A 25,440-nucleotide genomic window follows, 5' to 3' on the forward strand; every position below is an offset into this window, starting at 1 on the left:
TGTGTGTTTCTGAAAGGAGATACTTGACCTTTGTGCCGGGTCTTCCCTCTGAGACTGAGGAGAGCAGTGCTGGTGCTGTTCATGGCCCTGTCTGTCTGACTGACTGACTGACTGTCTGTCTGTCTGTCTGACTGTCTGTCTGACTGTCTGACTGTCTGACTGTCTGACTGTCTGTCTGTCTGTCTGTCTGTCTGTCTGTCTGCCAGAGGTTAATTTTCACCCCTGGAAAACAACACAACACCTTATCGAGTGAGAACCTCCTATCTCTATCTCTGTCCTTCTATATATCTCTCTCTTTCCCGCTCACTCCTTCCATCCCTCTCTCTCGCCCAGGGATCAATACTTGTGTGTCTGGTGGCCGGTGATAAGTGCAGCAGTTGTTGAGGGTGATTGCAGCTCTGATAAAAGCAGATAATGACCTGAGAGGAGGGGGAGAGTGCCTGTCTAAAGGACTTTTTTTTTTCATTTATGAGAGAGCGGTGGGAAATTGTGTTTTTTCTTTTTTATTATTATTTATTGATGTATGCATAAAGAAACCCAAGAGCTGTGGCTAGCCCATAATATGAAGTACTCTCTTCCCGGTCTCCACGGCGACGCTTGTTTCAGTTCAATCAAAGGCTCGGAATCCCGGAATACATCACAGGGATGAATAAATCGCTTCCACAGGTTTTGAATGCGGCCCGCTTTTGAGACAAGGTGCGCATTTCAATGAGTTTCAATGAGTCATTCTTCGCAAACAGAAAACGGTCAATATTTAACCTTGATCTAAACAGCCTTTAGTTCATTCAGACAAAAGCTACGACCATGTCAGGTGCTGGCTTCCTGCAGTCTACTTTTCTAATCCACATAAAAGTGAACGGTGTTTGTTTGAAGCAGCAGGAGGGAAGCCCGGTGGTGTGTGTGGAGCGCGTCTGGCTCTAACAGGTGTGGTCACGTCACCTGTCAATATTGCTTGCTCTCAAACTTGCCCACACCAGGATTCGAACTCGAACCCTCTGTAAGAATGCAACTCCCACCTCTATAAACATCATGTGACAAGTAGCTACATTCGCGAGATGACGTGTCAGGGCGGTTATTATACTGAGTGAGAACCTATTTAAGAGTGAGAACCCTTTTAACTCCCAGCTGCTCTGCACTTAATAATATTATAGTTGAGATGTTCTTGTTGCACTGTAAAATATTATATTTGAGATATTGTTATTGTTGTCCATCGTGGCTGGTCCTGTAAGCTAACACTTTGTTACTTAAGACTGTGCCTGAAAACAGAACGAAATGCAATTCGAAGAACTATGCATTTGTGTTTTTGTGTTTTTTTCTGATTTTCTATGCGCACTATTTGTGTGTAATTTTGAAAAGAAAAGACTGTCAGATTAATACTTTGTTTTTAAATGTTTCAATATAGGCCCTAACAACCACACACAGATGTGAGGAAGAGAGACCGCAGTTCACTGATTTCAGAAAGTGAACTCCTCTCTCTCTCTCTCTCTCTCTCTCTCTCTATGTCTCTCTCTCTCTGTCTCTCTCTCTCTAAACCTCTCCTTCTCTCCTTCCCACCCTCTACCCTTCTTTTCCTGTCTCTGGGCTGATGTAGAAACCAGTCTTCTACCATTAAACATGCATGAGTTCTAAACTATTAGCTGTTGGTCAGGGGTCACTGGTGACGGTATTGACTCACACATCCTCACAAGCTATCACCACTACACGTAGGTCACATTCATTCACAAATCCAACACACACACATACACATCACACACACACACATCCCTCCGATACAAACTCGTACACACAAAGACACACACTGAAACAGTAAAAAAAAATGTTTCCCTGAGGCTACAGAAATCCCGACTGGATTAGTTGAGCAGTGACCCCAATTGATTATTTTCTATTGAATGCCAAACAGTCACGATCAAACTAAAATCTTCAACGCTATCCAGTGTGCCCCTCATGTTGTCAACATCAACAGTAACAAAGCGTTATAATTACCTCGCCACGAGGTAGACAAATACCACATATATGTGTAAGTTTACACTGAGGTTGAACAATAACACTAGAAACATTATTGTTCTCCTACAGTAGGTAGAGGTCGTAGCTGATGTTGGTTATGTTAGTTGGCGGTGTGAAAATCGATGGCACAGCTCACTGTGACCGCCTCGGGCTACATGTCCCACCGGGCTCGGGGAGTGTATTGTGTTCAAAGAGAAGCAATTACAATGTTAATGTAACGCAGCGGGGGAAGTGATCTCGCGCTAGCGCGAGGGGGGGAGAACTTCAAGGGTGATGGAGTGAACGGAGTCACTCCAGGTTAACGGCAAACGGCGTCTGGGGAGCAAAGCTAAACCCCGGGAACAAAACAGCCACTTACCGGCGGGAAAAAACATGAAGCCACCATCACGCGCGCAAGAGAGAGGTTTTTAAAACCAGACTATTCTTTGTTCTACATAGATGAAATAACTAAGGAATGGGTTCCAATTCTGCAGCAATACTTTTGACACGAATTTAAAATAACGTCTAATAAAGACTTAACCGGCCAACTGTTGTAAAAACAATAGCCTACAGGCGAGACAAACCTGTTTGTCATACACATCAAAACAAACGATTATCAAAGAAAACGATATTTTTGTTGCAGATTATTGTTCTTTGGGCTATACAGGGTTCCTTTACGGCAGCAGCGCCTATTTGACCGGGCTAATATAAACCACTCTCCGCTGCCCTCCCGGGGCCTCATAATAACCCATTAAACAGGCGCATTAAGAGTAATGAAAAGGCTCTTAGCCGTTTTTCAGCAGGCCACCTGGATGTCTCTCTGGGGGAGGTGGCCGCTGTGACCGCCTGAAGCGGGACAGCTTTACCTTCGATTGTGAGAGGAGGACAACAACAAATGGGGAGGAGGGGAGGGACGACAAAAAAGAGGGGTAAAGTCAAAGAATATATGATTTGAAAGATTAGCGAATGTTTAAGATGCAGTCCGAGCCACCAACAGGCTTGTGTTGGACGGTGTTGGGCCACCCCTCACATAGCTACCGAATTTGTTAGCGATTTCCTTGTGTTTCAAAACACGAGTCACGTAGGCCTACGTCTCATTTACTCGCTTTAGATTCAGAAAAAAATAGGCCAATTGTATTTTTTTTATTCCGTTGACCAAGGCAATTCTTAACTTTTGTGCAGGGTAGCCTACATAGAAGAGGCTCTCCGCTTGTTGGACGATTGGCTCATTTTAATTTAGGCAGGTGTTTTGTCTGGAGAGAAAAAACTGTAAATCAGAAGCACCGTTATGAGCCAGATTAAACGTGCGATATATTCAATTGGCCTATATGATGGGCTACATTCATAATGTATTCAACCCAGCGTGCCATACCTGTGATTGTGATGCTAATATTGCTGTGTTCTGGCAAGGGGAGGAGGGAGGGGGGGCGGTCTATTAGCCGGTGGAAGCTAATTTACCTCCATCGCAGTCCCTCGAGACGCCGTGTGCCTTTTCAGGTTCCCTTATTAATTGAAGTGTGTTAGCGTCATTTTCTGCCTCTAAGCCCCGCCAGAAATAAGAAGACTGACAGGCAGATAGGCCTAAATGACAAAAGAAATGTAGTCTAGATTGTATAGATAGACAAAAAAGCTGAATAGACTCTTTAGGAAATATCCTTTACAATGGTTTCTGATTTTAATCGTAAAATTAATCCAATATTTATTTCACTTTCCAAATCGTGTGGACTATTTGTGGGTAGGCTATTTCCATGGTTTGGCCCCTCTCATTTTCTTAACAGAATCCGTTTGAGGTCCACCGCACAATTGGTTTATATAGGCTATACTTCTCACTTTTTCTCTCTCTCTCACACACACACACACAAACACACAAGTAAGTACGCTAAGCTATTGCTAATAAGCTATGTCTTGCCTATATAGTTCAGCCTCTAAAATCATATTTCGTTTGTTGATTTTGAAGAAATATAATAGATTAAGAAACAAACATGGCTGCTAGACTTGTGAAACCAATCACATATTACCCAATCACATATTTCGTAATTCGTCTCTCGTTGCCAGGATATTCGAGCCTAGATTCCAAGAGTGAATAATCCATTTATTGAGCTAATACATCATTTTGTGTTTTGGAGAGAGCTGACACCAAACCCAGGGACCTTGTGCGTGCGCAGCCAAGTGCGAAATGGGAAAAGAGGAGAGAGCAGACTGCACGAGCCGGGGGTAGGAAACGAGAAGGGGGGGGGGGGGGGTTGCCGGTGAACGGATTTAAGAGCACAGCGAAAAAAAACGTAAATAAATCTCGCTCTCCTCTGCGAATGATGTTTTGTGTGTTCTTTGTTGGATAATTAAAAAGGGTAGTGGGAATTCATGATAGAGGGATGAACTTGATTAGCATCGTCGTGCCACGTTAATCCAGCGCCGGTTTGAGGGAATCCTCTACGGACCCGTGGGTTTCTGACCTCGTTGCCTCTCGTGATGGGTGATAAACTGTGTGTAATAAGCAGAAAATTCCCTTCAAATCTGGAAGACTATACATCTCACAAAGACAGAAACTCAGATAAAACATCGAGCCCAGACTATAAATTAAAACCAAATACATAGAGAAATAGATCTGAATACTACGGTCATATTTCATAAATGACCGGGACCAGCCATCACTCTAACAGGGAAATGCAGCAGATCGGACACCGCAGTTCTGACAACCGAACAATCTATTGTCAAATTCCATCAACGTGCACTGATGAGTTTTAGGGGGTTGCACCTGCACGTGCGGTTTTCATTTCACAGGTTGTCAATACGGTTCCACGCTTAATGTATGACGTGTACACAAATAAAACTAGGCTATGGCTATACGCTGCCCTTTCGAGGTACTAACTGTCTTTCATTTCTTCTCTTTCTTATTATTATCTTACATGATAAAATAGTATAGGCCTAGCTACTTTATATTTATATACTTTATATTGACTAGCATCGTCGATGATAAAAATAAGCCTTATAGGCTATTCGGGGGGGAAAGAGCCAGTGCAGTTGTGCAGCGTGCCGTCATGAAACAGCAGCCCATGAATATAGGCCTATTCGACATAAATGAAGAAAATGTCTATTAAACTGTTTTCTAATAAAATATATTTTTAAATGTGAATATATTCGTATTTTGTGGATACAATCCGTGTTGTTGATATTGTAATTCACAGTCTATTGAATTATTGTTGTTTTAATAATTTTTATGGCTATTGTTGTTTTTTTAAAGTCTATGTCATGCTTATCTACAACCTAGAAAGAAATTGGTCTCAGATTCAGACTGTAACCTCGTCGCTTCCTGTGTCAGTGATGTTCTTGTCATCTGCGCAGAACATTAAATCAGACAGTCCCAAGTACAGAGAGAGGTCTGGAGCGCGCTGATAACGCGGGCTGCCATTAACCCTTTCACGCGCCCTGGGGATAGCAGACAGTTCAGTCTTCTGAGGAACAAAAAGCCTTTCACACACGCGAGTCCAGAATCTCTGTTGTGGTCCTTCAGAATTGTGTTCGTCCGGGAGGTGGATTCTCCCGAGAAATTATTACAATAATTGTCTTGTGTTTTACTCAGTGAAATTGTATGAAATAGAGCCTATAGGCCTGAAATAATTATTTTGTTTTTGAAAATGAAATACAAATCCTCGCTTAATATTTTCTTTCCCTTCTTTAAGGTTTTCTTCGGTTCACCGTCAGAACAACAGCATGAACGGATCGGTATACGGTTATGACTCATTGCTGTTTCTCTCGTTTAGGTGAAACCGCAGGGTGACGTCTGGTCCGTCGCTGTGTCTAGCTGCAGTCCAGAACCTCTACTGGCGTTATAAACGAAGAGCCAATTTAGGCTAAAGTGGTGCGGTGATGCCTTGTGTCAGCCGTTGACTTGAATACCCGTGTGCCCACGATCTGATTTATCTTCTCGACCACAGATTCCCCCAGGACATGGCAACGAAAACCAGCCACTCAATTCCGGCACTGGTCCTCTGGACAGTTGTAAATTATTTGTTCTTTGCTTTTTTTAAACTGAACGCATAGTTACTCGAGGTCAGGTACAGTCATCTTTAAAACGAACCTGTAAGAGTATCTCCCCGAGCTGTGTAAGAACTAAATAGTACAGTCTTATATGAATACAAACGCAACCCCGGTGTCATGGTGTTGGCAGACGTTGTGAGTCACGCTCTGGTGATGAACTCTGTTTCCTCTGCTCGAGGAAACATCGAGGTCGGCGCGCGCAAACGCTTAGTGACATGAGAACCGAGCAGCTGTTTGCAGGGATGCAACCACGCGCGGCCTATACGGGGCAGGGGGACGCTCGCTCGCAGGACAGAAGATGAACACATCCTTGGAATGTGAACGTCAAAAAAGGCTATCCGTAGTCTGTACTACGAATTTAAATGTGTTATTTGTTACACAGACATGTGCATATCTTCAATTACTGTCTGTGATATAAATAAAGGTATTTATGGATGAAGCTAAACAGACGTCTTTAAACCCTCTTTCGACATATAATATTTGACTAAATGTGTCTTGCCGCTTAGAATAGCCTATGCATTAGAAAGCAGTCCTCAATGGTTTAAAACAGCTTATTCCAGAGAAGCCTTTAGATAAAATGTATTTTCGGTCTGAAATGTGCCTATAGAAACATATAAAAACTTTTATATATTTTCTATTGAACGAATGCTAAAAACGAATAAAATAAATTGAAGAATCAATTTTGGTTATTATTATAGGCTAAGTCACATCCAATTGAAAAGCAATTAACGAATTGAAACGTTGAAACAAAATACTTGAAGCCCAACTCAAACAAAAAGGGCTCTAAATGAGAGTTGATGTATCTTTGCAGCTGTTTTTTCGCATGTCTACATTATCTGGAATCAAGTTCCACCTTACCATCGCAAAAACAATAATTTTCCTCAAAAATAAACGGAAAAACAAATTCGATCCATATAATTCCTGTAGACATATCAACTTAGTTGCTATGAAAGAACCGCGTCCTCTTGTAGATAGACACAAAACACATGTGTTGATCATTCACAAAATAAACAGATACTATAGTCTCAAAGTTACATAACCTAGTCCAAAGAGTTGCTGGGGGGTTCTTCAGCTGTGAACACTTATATACACGTAAAGTTATGCAAGTTTCGAAGCCCCCAGAATGTCATTGGACGTTAGAATGAAGCATTATAGATAATGGGTTGGGGAGGGGACGGGGTAGCGCAAGCGCCTCCCCCAGAAATGCAGCAAATCTCGCCCGTTTTATTGTGTTGGGTGGCTCGCGCGCTGGGTGCTGGAGACGCGCTTTGCAAAGTAGAGTCCTTGCATTGGCAGGCTGATGGTGACACGTGCCTCCTCCTCGCCACCCCCAGGCTTCACCGTACCGCATTGGCATCAGTAACAGTGACGGAAAACCAACTGTGGAAGCGCTGCCGCTATCTTTCGGAACAAACCGTCCGATTATTAATATTGGAAAGTGCGCTTGAGCATTTGCGTAAAGATTTGCGCAACTGTTGTCGATTGTCCAAATCGTTCTCGGGCGTTTCGTCAACCATACAAGAGGGTGCGATAGCAAGATGCAGAGAGCAGGCGCCGACGTCTGAAGGTGACATGAACCTGAGGATTAACAAGTACAGCAGGCGTACCTTGAACAAGAAGTGGAGATAGCAACTGAAGACCATCGTGGCTTCGAACTCGCAACTTTCGTAGTTTAGTCTATGTAAAGAAGGAAGGAGTTTGATTAAAAATAAGTCATTACTTTGGAATAATATAGGTCTGAAGAAAAAAAAGTTACTAAAAAAAGCAAAATGGCTACTTTAATCAAAAGCAAAATTTCCAATAAACTGTCCAATGCAGCAACCACGGTGTCGAACAAATCTCAGGCGAAGGTGAGCGGGATGTTCGCGAGGATGGGCTTCCAGGCCGCTACCAACGAAGAGGCGGTGGGCTTCGCCGCGTGCGATGATTTGGACTACGATCACCGGCAAGGGATGCAAATGGACATCATGACCAATGATGAGATGGGTGAGGGGAGCGGGGAGATGGGTTTAGATGGAGTGGATGGGGACACCCGATACCAGAGAGATGGCACTGGACCCCCACCTTCAGCGTCCAAAGACGAGGGTCTTTGTAAGGAGTTAGCAGACGATAGACCAAAAATCACCGTTTGGGAGGCGGGATGGAACGTCACAAATGCAATCCAGGTAAATCCTTTTTTTTTTTTTAAGTATGAAAACAGTTAAAAAATACATTTGACTGCGGATTTATTATAGCTCAGTGGCTTAAATTACATTATTATTGTGCCCCCATTTGATTTCTGAAACATTTATCCCCGCTTCTTAGACTGAGCCTGTTCGTCCCAGTCTCTGAATACGTGACTGTCATTTAGAATCCCTCCTGTGGTAGTCATTGATTGTGTGTCGCAGTGTACATACAGACAGACCCAATGATTAGATTTCACAGGTAAATAGGTGTTGGTAGGGCTATGGACACTAAGGACCATATATAGGCATGCATAAGACAACATTTAGTCAAGGATCTGCCAAACATGATAAAAGATGCATTCCATCCATTTGAGAGACACCTTGGAGCACGAGAGGACGGTTTCTCACCAAAATACGCAGGGATGCAGAGATGGAGTGGGCTGTCCATGTTTACGCACAATCGAGGCTGATGCTACGTGGATACGGAATGCATCACTGCACGTTCCAACACTGCAGAAATATTCTGCTCAGGTGTGCAGGTGACCTTCTGGGTTAGAAATGCTCGCAAGGTCACCAGCAAAAGTGGACGGAACAATAATGTGCTTCAATTTGTAGCCTAAATATACACTGAGTGAAGTCAATACCATAACATAAAATCAATGCGCACATTAAGTGTGCGCAACTACAATGCCAAAACACATCGTGATAAAAGTGCACATTATAATTACTAAATGAGCATTGAGACCCCCCCCCAGGAAGTGTTCAGATTTACTGGACAGTGTAAGCTCCCCCAGCGCCAAAGCCCTTGTGCGTTTTACGGTCGTGACAGACACCCTTGCGTCACTCCGAGTCTCCTTCATCCCTCTGATGACGACACGATGAGTCCGGTAGGCTCATGCTCAAAGCGAAATGGAATACCCACATCAACAACCAAGCAACGTCCCCCCCCCCCCCCCCCCCCCAACCATCCATTAAAGGCTTCTTCATTAACAGGAATATTACTGTCGATTTACTTTTTAATTGTTAACTGAGATGTTGGGAATGATTACTACTTGTGCCGAACTATTTCCTAATGGTTTTTCTGTTTTTACAGGGGATGTTTGTTCTCGGTTTACCGTACGCTATTCTGCACGGGGGGTACCTTGGACTGTTTCTCATCATTTTCGCCGCTGTGGTGTGTTGTTACACCGGGAAAATCCTCATCGCTTGCCTGTACGAGGAAAACGAAGACGGCCAGCTCGTGCGCGTGAGAGACTCATACGTGGACATTGCCAACGCCTGTTGTGCGCCAAGATTTCCAGCACTAGGCGGCCATATTGTGAATGTAGCCCAAATCATAGAGCTCGTGATGACCTGTATCTTGTACGTTGTTGTTAGTGGTAACCTGATGTACAACAGCTTCCCAAACATGCCGATCTCACAGAAGTCTTGGGCCATCATGGCCACCGCTGCCCTGCTACCCTGCGCCTTCCTCAAGAACCTGAAAGCAGTGTCTAAGTTCAGCTTGCTCTGCACAATGGCCCATTTTGTCATCAACATCCTCGTAATAGCCTACTGCCTTTCTAGAGCAAGAGATTGGGCTTGGGACAAAGTCAAGTTTTACATCGATGTCAAGAAGTTCCCCATTTCCATCGGTATCATCGTGTTCAGCTACACGTCTCAGATCTTCTTGCCCTCTCTGGAGGGAAACATGAATAAACCCAGCGAGTTCCACTGCATGATGAACTGGACCCACATCTCCGCGTGCATCCTCAAAGGCCTGTTCGCTCTCGTGGCTTACCTGACCTGGGCAGACGCAACCAAGGAGGTCATCACTGACAACCTACCGTCCACCATCCGAGCTGTCGTAAATATTTTCTTAGTGGCCAAAGCTTTGCTGTCATACCCTTTGCCATTCTTTGCTGCAGTCGAGGTGCTGGAAAAGTCTTTTTTCCAGGATGGTGGACGCGCGGTTTTCCCCGATTGCTACGGCGGCGATGGACGCCTGAAATCATGGGGCCTCAGCTTGCGCTGTGGCCTCGTGGTTTTCACTCTGCTGATGGCGATTTATGTGCCGCATTTTGCCCTTCTCATGGGTCTCACGGGCAGCCTGACGGGTGCAGGGCTGTGTTTCCTCCTCCCCAGCCTCTTCCACCTCCGGCTCTTATGGAGAAAGCTGCTTTGGCACCACGTGTTCTTTGATGTCGCCATATTTGTAATAGGAGGAATATGCAGCATATCCGGTTTCATCCATTCCATGGAGGGGCTTATAGAGGCCTACAAGTATAACCTACATGATTAGACGCTCTAAACGTCTGCCGAAAATAGATGTTACTGCACACCCTTATAGTGATTAATTCAACCCCAATGAGCTCAGCTCCCATGCTTACAGAATCCATACGTAATAAATGGCGCGCGCCCCGAACGCAGCATACATTCGCGCGCTCACTCTTGCACACACGCACACAAACTTACACACACACATAGCCGAGAGAAAGAGCTAGAGTGTCTTACACAAGATGGACTATTACATGAAGTGCACGCATATGACAACTAATTGCATTTTCCATATTTTTCTGTGGAGTGAAGGTTTACAACATAGATCGACCTTAAATTAAATTGCAAAATGCGCAATTTAACTGTTCATCGCTCTTGTGGGAGTCATTTCATTTGACATTCAAGTTTGTGATTTTGGACAACAATTCGACGGTATAATGTGATGAAATCGTAAATAAGATATTTATTTGATGCCACTTTCTTCTTCTCGATGATTTGCAATATTTAAACGGGCAATGAATGTGATGGTTAACACATATTGTGGACTACAATAATGGCGACTAACATGATGGCAATAAACAACAGGAGAACATAATGTATTTGTGAAAGGCACAAGCGTCAAAAATGTAGACGTTTATTAGCCGACTGTCTAACAAAAGACCCTGGACCAGATATGAACAACCCACCCAAGCACTAATTAGGATTGGACGCAAATATGATGGTATAATTATACAAAGTACAAAAACTATGCATTGAATGTATTATATCCAGACACATTAAATACACAACCTCTAAATGGTAGGTGCAGAGAAAACTCACGAGCTGCTGCAGCTGAATCCACAGCCTTAGCGGCAAATTAATCAAAAACAGGCCCATCACGGTTCAAACACCGTTTGACCGATAGTAGGATTTTTGAGACGGTGTCCTAAACACGGAGTGACACGTCGCAAACCTTAATAATTTTTTCCCCAGTAAATAGGGATTTGAAAATATTGCCTCATCAACAGATTCTCAGCATCACATAACTATGCCGCATTCAATTCAAGCCTTTCTTAAAAATGAGTTCCGTATTTAAGCATTTGATCTGAAGTCTTCTAAATTGGCATTGATTTAATGATGATTCAATGTCGGGAATTCTAGTGTTTGAAACATAAGATAATAAGAGATCATTAAAGAAGAAAATGTGCATAAAGAACATTCTTAGCATTCTGTGCATTCCAACGGGTTCTGTGGAAATGTTAAAACCGTATGTGTAGTGTTATTGTGGTTTCAAAAAGATGGAATGTATATCTCAAAATTCGTTATCATATATCGTGAAAATGAATATTAAAGAATAAAGAAATAAGTGACATTATATTGTAAAAATGTGTGTGATTTTATGTAATGAAGTAAGAAACCGTGAGAAACGTATTTTTTCATGTTCATTTCTTTCAATAAAACATGAAAGAAATGTTGGAGAAATCTTTCAGAGAATTATTGCATGAACATGAAGGCATTTTTTCTAGATCGTGTGTGTTGTGGAGAAAAGATAGACTGACGAAAAGACAGGTGTGTGTGAGAGAGAGAGGGGGAGGGGTTGTCTCGTTCCATGCATGACATATTCTTTTGTTCTATAATTGTTGCTAATTTGCCTTTTCGTGCATGTTTGAAATTACGAACAGAATCTTTCATTAACAGACTGTAGCCTTCACGACAGATTTTTTGCTATCGGCGAGGCAGAAAATAGGCCCATATTACCTGCTCAACATGAGGCCTGTGCGTTTACAGACATCTGGACAAATTATTTGTAATTCGAAACGACCAGAGTTGCCAGGCTCCATATGGTTTCGAGTCTGTTGCTGATGTATACTTTTAAGTCCACCTGATGCAAACGAATTTAAGCAAATATCCAGTAGCCTAGGCCTGTAGGCTAAATCCACACGATGGACCCTTCAGGGCCTACCGTAGCCTATAAACACCGTAGATACGACCTGTTTTTTTTAAACATCTAAGGTTGGTGAAGGTAGGTAAAACCCCCACGTTGCAAAGAGGACCACGCCAATTTTTGTGAAATGATTAGAATAAATTGATCATTTTAGCCAAGCTGATACTCACCGACCATCCATGTCTCACAAATACATTTGCTTAATAAGGATTAGGCTTATGTAGAAGACACGCTTAACAATTCAAAAGTCCCACAAAATTAAACTGGCTCACTACAAAGCCTACGCGGTATTTTGGCATTTTTACTTTATTGTATCATAATATTGGCGAACTGACAAACGCTTGGCCAAAACCATTATGCTACGTTGCCACATGACCATGACTAGAGCGCCACCTGGTGGAGAAAGTACGTAGCCTATAGTACATCCCATCGGCGTTAACGTCAACTGCATTGTGGCTGTTATTTCATACAATTTTTTCAATGGCCTTACACATATGAAAAATGTATTTATCAGAGCAAAAACATTACAATATATCACCTAAGATGAACAAGTGTCAATTAAATCACATTTATTAGCTTCAAGTAATAGGCGTTTTCATAAAACTTTCATAATCGGTAAAACAAAACAAAAAAACAAGTATATTTCTTACATGAAAGTGGAATTACAGGAAACATGTAAAAGGCATTTCAAAACAACCACACAGAGGGCACAACATCCCAACTGACAAACATCCACATCAGTCATCCATCCTCCTCAGAAAGCAGTGGTTCAGCCAGGCATCTGTTAAAGCATGGCGCCGGTATGCGCGCGTGTGTGTGTGTGTGCATCGCAGCAATGTTGTGTATGTGTGTGTGTGTTCCCATGAGCCCAGCTAGGGTGTGCGTGCGGTCATGTGTAGTCCCCCGGCTGGGGACCAGGGTGTGCGTTTGTGTCCAGGTCATGAGTTGGTGGGGGTCTTGGTGGAGTTCTGCACCACCCAGGGGTGTGTAAGGACTTCTTGGATGGGGAGGCGATGGAGGGGGTTGTGTTTCAGCAACCTGCCAATCAGGTCGCGGCCTCCAGCGGTCACATGATCTGGGAAAGTGAACTCCACCTATGGGACAACCACAGATAAGCTTTAGCATTCAGCAGCCACTTTGATCCACAGCACAACAGAAGATCACCGATCTGCTGTAGTAAACACCATTTATATCACCGTGCGTCACTTTGGATAACAGTGTGAGATTAACTGAGTATAATGTAGTACTGTGGGCATCGCTGAGAGATCAGAGTTTGTCGGATCAACTTATAAGATCAAATCTATGCTGCTGCTGACCCCCCCCGTGTGGTGGTTACCCTGGAGATCTTGCGGTAGGTCTCCTCGTGACTCTTGGTTTCGAAGGGCGGCCGTCCCACTAGGAACTCGTAGCAGAGCACGCCCAGACTCCATAGGTCCACCTTCTCGTCGTGGGTGCGGCCCTCGATCATCTCTGGAGGAAGGTAGTCCAGCGTGCCGCAAAGGGTCGACCTCCTGGACACACACAGACACGTTAGATCATGTTTATAAAGATGGATGGAACAAGCACCTGGAGGAGGGCATGTGTGTGAGGAGAGTGCGTGTGTTGACCTGGAGGAGGGCGTGTGGACAGACCAGCCGAAGTCTGCGATCTTCAGCTCCCCGTTGGCTCCTAGCAGCAGGTTCTCTGGCTTGATGTCCCGGTGGATCACCTTCTTAGAGTGGCAGTAGTTCAGAGCATCGGTCAGCTCCATGATGTACTGAGGGGGAGAGGAGGGATGAAACCACAGAGGAGGAGGGGGGAAGAGAGTGAGAGGTGAGGGAGGAGAACAAGGAAGGGGGGAGGAGGAGACGGGGGGGGGGGATCAAGGGAGAGGAGCCCAGTCAGTACAGAACCACAGAGGTTCCACAAGAGACCAGATGCTCCATCAACAGCACACATACATACAACTAGAAAAGGCAAGTTATTTACACAGCTCCATGCTGGAGAAGAGTGTGGTTTGATACTTTAAACCTGCTGGACAGGAGAGCGAGAGAGAGTGCTAGTTTAAACCTGCTGGACAGGAGAGCGAGAGAGAGCGCGAGGTAAACTCCCTCCTCTGTGAGTTGTGCGGTTGCTTGGCAGACTAACCGTGGCGCTACGGGCCTCGTCGAAGTGTCCGCATCGCTGCAGCTCGCCATACAGCTCCCCCTTGGGGGCAAACTCCAGGATGAGGTAGACGCGCGCAGCGTCGTGGAAGTATCCGTACAGACGCAGGATGTTGGGGTGTCTGAGGAGGAGGAGACATGGACCCCATCACACAGGGGCTGGGTGTCCACGTGGGGTGTGTGTGTCTACACAGGTAGGGTGGGTGTGTGTCTCTACATGGGGTGTGTGTGTGTCTACGTGGGGTGTGTGTGGGTTATGTGAGTATTTCTACGTGTGTTTGTACATGGGTTGTGCGTGCATGTCAGTGTGTGTGTGTGTGTATATCTACATGTGTGCACATGTGTCTCCTTGTGTGTGTGTGTGTGGTGTACCTGAGGTGAGACTGGATCTCCACCTCCCTCCGCAGTTGGTGTTCCACCCCAGCCTTCTCCAGCTGCTTCTTGAACAGCACCTTCAGGGCCAGGATGAACATAGACTGCCGCTCCCTGGCCAGGTACACGTTCCCAAACTTGCCCTTCCCCAGCGGACGGCCGATGTCAAAGTTCTCCAGGCTCCAGCGCTTCCTGAACGCCAGTCAAAATATGGCATGATTATTATTTATGTTTATTAGGTCTTATATTTTCATGTTAATGACTTATATGCTGTGTATCCACCCATCCATCTCTAATTTTCCCATACTTACTTTCCAGGTTTAGATGGACCGGTCGATTTGGGACCCTCTACGTCTGTCTTGGGCTGCCCCTGTGCGTGTGTTGGATGAGGGGCCTGGCTGGTCTTAGCCTGACCCTGGAGCTGGTTTTGTTGTGGAGCGGGGTTCAACTTGGGCTGGCCCTGTGCAGGTGTGTGCTGGGGGGCAGGGTGCACCTTGGGCTGGCCCTGTGCAGGTGTGTGCTGGGGGGCAGGGTGCACCTTGGGTTGGCTATGGGGCAGAGTGGGAATGTTTTGAGGCGCATGGTTGTTCTTGGGGTAGCTACAGGGCTTGGTTTGAGCCTGGGGGACAGGGTTGACGTTCTGGTTGCCATGGTTCACAGTTTTGGGCGTTTGGCCTTGTGTTGCAGGCTTCTGTTGGCCTGGGGGCTTAGGGATGCGCTGGGGACCGTTAGACACCCCCAGCACACGTTGGGTTGGCTTTGGAGTCCACACTGGCTTGCGGCTCATCTGGGACACCGGAACTCGTTTTGGACCGTCGATGCTCGGCTGAAAAACAAGACCACGCGAGTGTAAAGACACGTCCCGAGGCGTGGCACCAAAACAGCGGAAAAGAGTGGTGTAGCTTAGCCTACATTAGTAAATGTACATTAAATGTAAGCTACATTTATGAATAGGAAAACGTAAACTTGTAAGGTCAAGGTTAGCTACATAAGTGGCTTGAAAATCTTACGAAACTTTTGAGTTGTAGCCAAGAACATTTTGTAAAATAAACAAAACAGCAACGTTATTACAACACACATCCGCAAATGACAAAGACAACTGGTCTCAAGATAAATGTGCAAATAACTTAAATAGTAGATTCTGAGGAGACCCCGTTAATTGTGATGTGTAAATGAGTAGCTAGCGAGTTACACGTACCTTCTGTTCAGACAGTTGAGGCTTAATATCCTTTGACATATTGACTTTAAATTCAGCAGCATCCATAATCTGAAGGGAGAGACAAGTATTGTTGATTTATCTCGTGGAAATTAGCTGTACACCCCGACTCTTCAAAGAAAGCATTTCTTCGCTAGCGTGGCATCGGGCAAGCCCGCGACAATTCGTCCTTGTCTACACATTTCATTTCGACATATCAAAGGAAGTGGCAGGTTACTAGTAGACAAACATTAAAATGTGGTGCTATAACGCTTACCAATAATGTGTGGCGGCTGAAATATAAACTTGAATCCACGCACCGCGGAGTAAAAAAGCTCCAGCTAAAAAGAATCCAGCTAGTAGCTAGCTAGCTAACTAATGCTACATAGAAAATACAGCAAGTTAACTTTAGCCAGCTAACAAGCTAGGAAGTGCGACTATCGTCCTGTATTTGGCTTGAGGACCAGTTCCAGTAGACAGTTAAATTGCGATTTCTAATCTTCTGGGATATTGTTAGCTACCGGTACTGTAACGCTAGCGAGGTTTGAACAGCATACAGAAACACGCTAGATAGCTATTGATTAGAGCGAATTTATCCACTTAACCACTAAATCGTTGTTTCACACTTCACTGTTCTGACGTGAATACAGCCTGGCAAATTTCTAGCTGTTTGATTTCAAATATCCTTTTAAAAACCTCCTCTGTGCACGGTTGGCTGACGGGCCATGCTTTCTTCCCCAGCTATTGGATGATACAAAATTCTGACCCTGACGTCACATATAACTAATACACTCCAGAACACTAGATGGGGCAAGTAAAGATCTCAGGCAGAGGATGTTACGGTGAACGAAGTCTTCAAAATAAAGGTACCAAGGTACCTGTCCTGAAAAAGCTCTCATTCCCTTGAGGTACGATTAGTATTGTAATCGAACTGACTGTTTATGCGGACATTTTGCTCAAATCAATGTATGGAACATTTGAGCACACAATGACACAAGCAAAAGCTTTCAAATGACTTTATTCTTTTTCATTCGATCAGTCTTCTATTTTGTCAGTACAGCAGCTTTCCAACCATCAATGCAGTTCCAACTTTTGAATGATTAGAAAAATAACCAGATTTGGACAGTTTAGAAAGAATAATCGAAAAAACTATCTAAATATGTTTTTTTCTTCTGTTTCTTTTTTGATGTTGTTTTTTTTAAAAAGAAAACCAGTTTACCAAGAAACAAAGTTAAACCATGTCACGTCATTCCCATATCAGATTCAGCCGGAGGGAGCATAACCCCCAAAAAACAAATTAGGATATTTGGCCATTAATGCATAAACAATGTTCCAATAAGCAACAGCATAGCAAACTGAGAGCTGGAGGCATCTGGAATGCATTCATCTCAGTTGCAGCGAGACAATGAACAACACAAGCTTAGCTTACATGATGTACCAAACAATCATTTTGGCTGTTGGGTATAGACGCCAACATCAGGTGGTCGGAGACATAGAAGACAACCACGTCAAGTGGAAGTGACTGAAGCACTGTATGTTGACAATGAACAAAATAAAAGACATCTTTATAAATAAGAAAATAAATAATTCCTTTTGTTTTTCTAACATTGTACAAATACCCTAAACACACAGGGTCACACACACACACACACACACACACACACACACACAATCATTCCCCACTTTAACAACAGAGGTTCTGGAATTGGAGAAAAGTAAAGCGAGGCTTTTAAGCACAGTTTGCTTAGTTCTCGGAAGCTCATCGTGTGTTAAAAATCACCAGAGCATCACCTGGGCATCGGCCGCCTGAGTCTACATTCAGTTCATCCTGTTAGTAAGAGCTTCTATGTTCACAGCCCAAATAAAACCAAAAAGTAACATTGACACAGCATGTAACAGCAGGTTGTATTATGTACATATGTGTTGGCGTGTGTGTGCATTATAAAGGTTCTCTGTAAGTACCTATTAAAGTCCATTGAATTAATAGTATTTCACAATATATTTGCAAATAAATAACTGTTTTGAGGTAACAATGCAATAAGCCTGCACAGTTTTCACCAACATGGCAGGTGCCACCTCTAACTCATCAAGGAAAACAGTCTCAAATGAAGAGTGTGTTCCATCTGTGGTCATAAACTACAATTCTGAAGATCCATTCAATTATATTCCTCTCTGTTGCTCGTGTCACTATTCCACGAACACAGGTGATATTCATGAAACCCTGCTCGCCTCCTGCTCTCTGGTGTAGCTGGTCAGAGGCTAGGTGAGTGCTGATGTATTCATTGTTTTGAATGAAACGCTGGTGACACATGCAGTTCCTTACAAGTGGTTCATCTCCACAGAGAAACTCTTCGGCCACACTGCATTTGAGAGGTCTACACTACCTTGTTCCCTTTCAGCTAAAGCTTAAATTATAATAATAATAATAATTATATCTGGTAGTAATAAATACAGTACTTGAGTTCCAGCTCGGACCTTATTGCTCGGCTTTAGTTCTTTCAGTTATTGAGGCTGCAGAGGAGACGGACGGTGTGCAACCAGCCTGCTAGAGAAGACCACGCTCCCTCCACAGACGTCCGGCTGCCTGAGACGCTGCCGTCTCCGTCTTCCAGACACCTGGTCACACCTGTCCACCTGACTGGCCCTGTCGCTAAAGCAGCGACGCTAAGGTGGACATCATGCATTCGCCACTGTCTTTCTCCCTCCCAGGTGTCCCCCAGGCTGTGACCCAAAGGAGGAGAGCTTCTCTAGCAGGGCAGAGTCTCTGCCGGCGAACACAAATCACCGAAGGGCTCGATAAGATGTTTGGCACTGTTGGCACTGTTGGCCTTGTCACCCCGCATCTCTGCCGGCGTGGAGCCAGAGGATCCCAACCTCTCACTACGAGCAGTCAGCCTAGCAGCCTGTTGAAACCAATACCCAGAATCCCTTTAGGTTGCAGTCCGCCATGAGGTATCTAATGTAGATAGACTTCAAATAAGATATGGAGGGAATGCACCCATGAATTAGAGGAGAGGAGGAAGAGCAGAGCAACGTGAAGGGAATCTGGGCTGGCACCGTACATGTTATTAAGAGCCAATAAAAACCAAGGGGATCCCCTGCCATCTGAACAGGTGATGAGATGGAGGTAGGGAGAGAAGGTTAGAGGGTGGGTGGTGTCATTTCTCTGTGACTGCGGCGGCCATGGGCGTTCGTATCGTTCCCCTGGCAGTGGCTGCCAGCTCCTCGATCTCTGCGTTCAGCCTTCGGATCACCCACTCCATCGCCTCGCGGCCCTGGAGAGAAAAACAAACAGACCTTGGAATTAGGCAGCGAAAACAAAGGCTGCCCTGTTTGTAAAATAGCTAAGCACTGACACCAAATAAGTCTTATACTTTTTATTTTATTTAAACAGGCTATTGAATACTTTTTAAGGCCATCAAACTCTGGTCCTGGAGAGGTGCCCTCCTATGCTAACCCTAACCACATCTATCTTATTAAGCTCAACATTATTCATTACTAGAAGCATGTGTCCTGCATTAGGGCTGGAATGAATAGCTACTGAATCCTCCTACAGGTTTCCTGGAACAGGGATCCATCGATTAATCTATCCTGCCATCCATCCATGCATGTATTCCTTCATATATCCATCCACCCATCCAGCCACCCACCCAGGGTGCAGGTGACTCACCTTGCCTGCGTTGCTAGAGATGCTGCTGGCCATGACCCCCTCCAGGTAGCTGCTGAGACTCACCCCCTTCACAGAGATGATAGCCTCCTGGGTCAGAACCGTCCTGCAGAACACAGGAGGAGGGGTCAGGACACGCAAGGACAAGTCACGCATTCAAAATATACATGAGCTGGTTGCAGTATACTGATTTATGATTCCTTGAGGGTTTGGGTTGGTTGAGGGGCAGTGAAAAGGGATGATTTGATCTGATGGTGTACTTTGCTGTTTCATGTCTTACTTTTCTGGGTCTTGAGGGTGTGGTTTGTATGTCAGCTTCTCGTCCACTGATACCAGGTTAGTGCAGGTGATCTGCAGAGGTGAGAGAGACAGAAGAGGGAGGGAGAGAGACAAACTGTGAGAAAGAGGGAGAGACAACCGGCTTGTTCAGCTTTTCATATTCACACTTGACACGCTGGGCATCAAGAACCGGTTCAGCATCATTCCATAAGCGTTTCTCCCACACCCAACACACTGTTTACAAATGGCTTTCTTGTGCAGACGAGCCTGCTGAGAAGATCTGGGCAACATTCAAAATAAAACATGTTTAGTAAAGAGTCATGGATTTTATAACTTTTTTTTTTTGCAAACTGAAGACTCAAGCTGTAGCATAAAGACTGTAGAACCCATCACAACTCCCATAATAGCACTTAATAATAATAATAAAAAATAATAGATCAAATTTAGCAGACACTTTTATCCAAAGCTACAGGTGGATTCAAACTTGCTACGTCTTTATCTGTAGCTCCACCAGTGAGCTGAACTGATCCCCAGTCTCCTTCACCTGTCAGACAGCACAGCTATCCCCAGTGTCCTTCACCTGTCAGACAGCACAGCTATCCCCATTCTCCTTCACCTGTCAGACAGCACAGCTATCCCCAGTCTCCTTCACTTGTCAGACAGCACAGCTATCCCCAGTCTCCTTCACCTGTCAGACAGCACAGCTATCCCCAGTCTCCTTCACCTGTCAGACAGCACAGCTATCCCCAGTCTCCTTCACCTGTCAGACAGCACAGCTATCCCCAGTCTCCTTCACCTGTCAGACAGCACAGCTATCCCCAGTCCCCTTCACCTGTCAGACAGCACAGCTATCCCCAGTCTCCTTCACCTGTCAGACAGCACAGCTATCCCCAGTCCCCTGTGTGCAGGTACTTACGTTGGAGGACTGCAGCTCAAATGTCTTCTCTCTGGGGTCCACGACCGAGTGCTCCTGGATGAAGGTGCACGTCCGCGAGTTGCCGATGATCTGAACACACGAGAGAATACACAGTCAGCTACCGGAACGTTCAGGACGGAACATCGGAATGTACATGTCTGTTCTCCGTTCCAATCCCAGTGTTCTCGAACCACTGGTGTCAAGGGAGGCAGGGATATTAATGTAATTAATATAATAAACTGATAAAACATTCAGGTACATCCCTGACAGCAGCAATGACTAAGCCTGTCTGAGAAGCAGCCATGAGACTGGGCCGTCTGGGGACTTAGGGCTGCTATTAATAGGAGTCTCTGGCCACATTCCCTGACCTCTTCAGGATCTCCTCCCCCAGGATTGGGGCCTGACCCGTGGGGGCCGGAGCGGTCTCATGTGACCCTGGGCTCCAGGAGTTATCCTGGCCCCGGGCCAGAGAGAGACAGCAGGGCCAGATACCGTGCAGTCACGGTTCACAGAACAGGACGTCTTGTCTGATCTGGACGACTGTCAAATCAAAGCCGTACAGTTCTTATCTTGCTGTAATTTGCGTATGCAACGAGGATAAGGAGTAATAGGTCAAATCAACGGTTGGACCATTCCAGAACTACCGTCTGAGCATTGTAGAACCACCGACTGACCATTCTAGAACCCTGGAATGACCACTCTAGAACCCTGAACTGACTGACGCACTTTGGCAGACATCAAAAGCAAGCCTCCTCCGCTCACTATCTCTCTCACATGCGCATGTCTACACACACTCACAGTTGCTTTTACTGTTACATCACTGGCATGTGGTATGGTACAACTAAAGTTCAGGACATCATGTGCAAGAGACAGAGTGTAGTAATCTTCTGATAGAAATAGACCTGTAGGGGGGGGGGGGGGGGTCGTCAGTGACTACTACTGCTGTGTTCCCTGCTATTATGGGCTGTCTTGACAGAGTGTGACTGAGCTGCTGTACTATGATATAGAGCAGGCTGCCAAGATTCTACAAGGCCTCAGCACATTCACCTCTATCCGTTACTCAAACCTGTCTAGGTTAAACCACTATACTAGGTTAGCTTCGGAGATGTATAAATAGCAACTGTGCTTGCTGAAACCTTCCTAGGCGTATACAGTGCATCGCTTTGTTTCTTGAGGGTGTTACTGGAGACAATCTTGTTCCATCACAGGTCCATCCGAGAGAGATCAGGCACGCGAGAGAGCACGAGAAACAGAGAGAGAGAGACAGAGAGAGAGAGACAGAGAGCACGAGAGAGAGACAGAGACAGAGAGAGAGACAGAGAGAGAGAGACAGAGAGCACGAGAGAGAGACAGAGAGAGAGACAGAGAGAGCATGAGAGAGAGAGACAGAGAGAGAGACAGAGAGAACATGAGAGAGACAGCACAAGAGAGAGACAGAGAGAGAGACAGCACGAGAGAGAGACAGAGAGAGAGAGAGCATGAGAGAGAGAGACAGAGAGAGAGACAGAGAGAACATGAGAGAGACAGAGAGAGAGACAGCACGAGAGAGAGACAGAGAGAGCATGAGAGAGACAGAGAGAGACAGCACGAGAGAGAGAGACAGAGAGAGAGCAGCCTGGTACTCACAGACTTAACGATGGAAGGGAGGCCCCACTCTGCGCTGAGGAGGCGGTTGCTATGGAGACGGCCCTGGCTGTCCACAGCCCGGTCCAGCACGTCCACCCCAAACACACTGGGGTTCATGGGGTTGGGGTACTTCTGCATGGCCGCCTTGGTTACCGTCTCCCAGGGGTGGCTGGGGGGCAACAGGAGGATGAGGAGAAATAATTAACACTAAATTACAAATGACGAACATATACTGGTATGTTTCGTGATCGGCATGCGTATTGTATTTTTAATTAAAAACGTGTTTTGAGCTATGTTACACATGTACATCAAGTCGACTAGTTATAGTCTAGCTGTTTCTATACAGAGTGCCATGTTATAAAACGTTTTCATGATAGCATTGACCGGGGTACACAGAACGTGATGCTGTTGTAACTTGCATGTATTCATACACGGATGACAGGGGTGTATATCGGAACATGAATGTTATTTCGCACGGTACAATCACTACAACAACAATCTGTTATTTAAAACCGCGCCAAAACAATCGTCTGGGTCCAGAATTCGACGTCGGCGGCCGTTACCGTGGAGACGACCATGCCATGTGGTTGCAGAGTGACGCATTGGACTGGAGGCGCGGTGAAATGTAGGGGAAAGGTTGCTGAATAAAGAAGCTAGCTAGCGTTAGCTGATTACGCAACCTCTGCACAAGACTGACAGCTGTTATAGCGAGAGAAAAAACTAACGAAAAAATACATAATAATAACCAAGAACAGATTCTGTAGAAAACACCGATTCGTTTAAATTTCTCTTTTTTTAAACGGAAACCGGTGGTGTTCCAATGTAGCCTACTCTAGGTCTTTCAGTGATGTATTGAAAAGGCTTTTAAACAATTTTACAATAGCTAATGAGATGTGCACTACTTGGTCGTAAGCTGGGGTTATCTAGAGCTAGCTATATTCTTAGCTAACGAAGCAAGACTATATAAGGAAAGTCAAACCGATTAGCCTGCAAGCACAGATACCGGTACTTTAACGAAGACCAATAACCGCGAGCTATCCTAAAGAACAATTTGTACCGCTACCTCGTTCAGACGGGGGGAACGGAGAACTGGCAAAGATAACTAACCGTACACATTTAAATAAATCACTCACTTGAAAATGTGTTCTGAGGTCCAGATCTTCATGACTTGGCTATTGTATATTAACCGGTGTGTGGTATTGGTAGTGAGGTGGAGAGTGGATCAGCCCAGCCGGCAAGTGCAGTCACACTGACTCAATGAACGGGCAGCATTCGTTAAAGAGCTGACGCAAATCACCTCCCCCCTACGACCGGAGTCACATGAGTCTGGATGTGGCGCACATCCGCCGCGTGCCAGAGCGGTGATTGACAGAACAGAAAGCAGCGTAGTTAAGGTGCCTGGAATCAATTTACCGACCCAAAATCTTAAATCGTAAATATCTTATCAGTGAGTTCAGAGTAAAGACAACCAAAGTGAACAAATGTTTAAAATAACGACGCAACAACATTTGGAAATACTTCATACGAGATCCATAACGGTTTTCCATGAGGTGGATAGCAAGTCGTTAGTCCAGCAGTAGGAATCCGTCCTTTGCCCTTTGCAGAACTTGCACAATAGGTATGAGGTTCCACACTTAGACCTTGTGATCAAAGCTGAACCAACATGCCCTTGGATGAATATGACAATGCCACTGAACGACTATGTCACAGTCAGAACTGTAGGCTTCTAATGATGACACAACCAACAAAAGGATTTCGCTCTATGTGGGCCCTCCTGACCATACATGTTTATATATATATCTATGCTCCTGACATCTACAATACCCATTATCCACAGATATTGGAACGACTTGAATGGAAGGACATTACACGAATGGATCACAAAAGTAGGATTTTAATTGTTATGCTTGTGTTCAAGGCAGATCCGATTCCAGTTGATCAGATGAAATAGGCTGCTACATCAAAACATTTTCTAGACTTTTTGGTACTGTCACTCTAAATTAACACAAAATAACCTCAATATATATATATATATTATATATAGAGATGTATGTTACAATTTGCAGTAACATGGGTATATGCAGGAATAACCCACTTTTACAAGTAGGTGAAAGACCCCTGTCCCTTCTGACCCTCCTCTGTCTACATCCAGTTTTTTGTCAAGGCTTGGTGTTATATGGCAGAGCCAAAGGGCCAACCTCACAGCCACGTCCTGGGGCCTTATCAGGAGGTGCTTGTTAACTTTCCCTGACAGACAGCAGTGTTGAGGGCATCATGAATCCAACCAACTCAGTACAGAACAGAGTTCAAGCAGTAGGGTTTAGCTGTGGGGTCGTGAACCATGGTGTTCTTTTGAGGGTGGCTTTTACGTAATTGTTAAAGGAACAGTACAGGTTTTTGTGTGTGATGACTCAAACATGTGTAAAACTGCTTATCTGTGTAGTCAGAATAAAGTGTATCTCTAACACGTAATAAATAAGTATGCAAAGGCAACATTATACAATTCCTTTCCTGATAACATTTTTTTTTAATGAAAGCTTCTAATTGTATAATACAGGCCGTAATCATAATATATATTGGGGGACACACCCCCCCCCCCCAATATTCAAATCTGGTCAAAATGTCCCCCCCAATATATTGATATCAAAATATAAGTTAAAATATAAATGTGCTACACTGCGACAAGCCATCACGCACACTGTCCAAAATAATCATTAAAAATGTAATTCGTCCCTCCCAATGTTGACTCCATGGCTTCGGCCTTGGTATAATACAATATTTTAAGGATTATCCGTGTCTGGGTTTCGACTTTTTATTAAATTCTCAGTCAAATTTTTCTTCCAAACACAGTGATCCAAAACGTGCTCATTGTTCA

The 25,440-nt window shown here is 44.7% G+C and overlaps 3 protein-coding genes across 3 annotated transcripts; 1 reads left to right on the top strand and 2 right to left on the bottom strand.

Moving 5' to 3' along the window:
• Positions 1-7,790: 7,790 nt before the first annotated feature.
• slc32a1 (solute carrier family 32 member 1) lies at positions 7,791-11,784 on the top strand. The gene is made up of 2 exons (XM_084705968.1): positions 7,791-8,186; positions 9,280-11,784. Exons 1-2 carry the CDS (start codon positions 7,791-7,793, stop codon positions 10,465-10,467), a joined length of 1,584 nt encoding a protein of 527 aa, XP_084562094.1. The 3' UTR covers positions 10,468-11,784.
• Positions 11,785-12,918: 1,134 nt separating this feature from the next.
• aurka (aurora kinase A) lies at positions 12,919-16,826 on the bottom strand. Its single transcript, XM_084705973.1, has 8 exons — positions 16,355-16,826; positions 16,081-16,149; positions 15,194-15,708; positions 14,883-15,074; positions 14,494-14,632; positions 13,974-14,122; positions 13,703-13,877; positions 12,919-13,460 (listed from the first exon to the last, which is right to left on the bottom strand). The coding sequence occupies exons 2-8, from the start codon at positions 16,144-16,146 to the stop codon at positions 13,305-13,307; spliced, it is 1,392 nt and encodes a 463-aa protein (XP_084562099.1). The 5' UTR covers positions 16,147-16,149; positions 16,355-16,826; the 3' UTR covers positions 12,919-13,304.
• Positions 16,827-17,079: 253 nt separating this feature from the next.
• On the bottom strand, positions 17,080-23,856 carry prelid3b (PRELI domain containing 3). Its single transcript, XM_084705974.1, has 6 exons — positions 23,699-23,856; positions 22,566-22,734; positions 20,940-21,029; positions 20,025-20,095; positions 19,748-19,850; positions 17,080-19,352 (listed from the first exon to the last, which is right to left on the bottom strand). Exons 1-6 carry the CDS (start codon positions 23,728-23,730, stop codon positions 19,236-19,238), a joined length of 582 nt encoding a protein of 193 aa, XP_084562100.1. The 5' UTR covers positions 23,731-23,856; the 3' UTR covers positions 17,080-19,235.
• Positions 23,857-25,440: the final 1,584 nt, after the last annotated feature.

Source organism: Hypomesus nipponensis, chromosome 9 (assembly GCF_054491055.1).
Source record: "Hypomesus nipponensis isolate SF chromosome 9, ASM5449105v1, whole genome shotgun sequence".
NCBI classification, from domain to species: Eukaryota; Metazoa; Chordata; class Actinopteri; order Osmeriformes; family Osmeridae; genus Hypomesus; species Hypomesus nipponensis.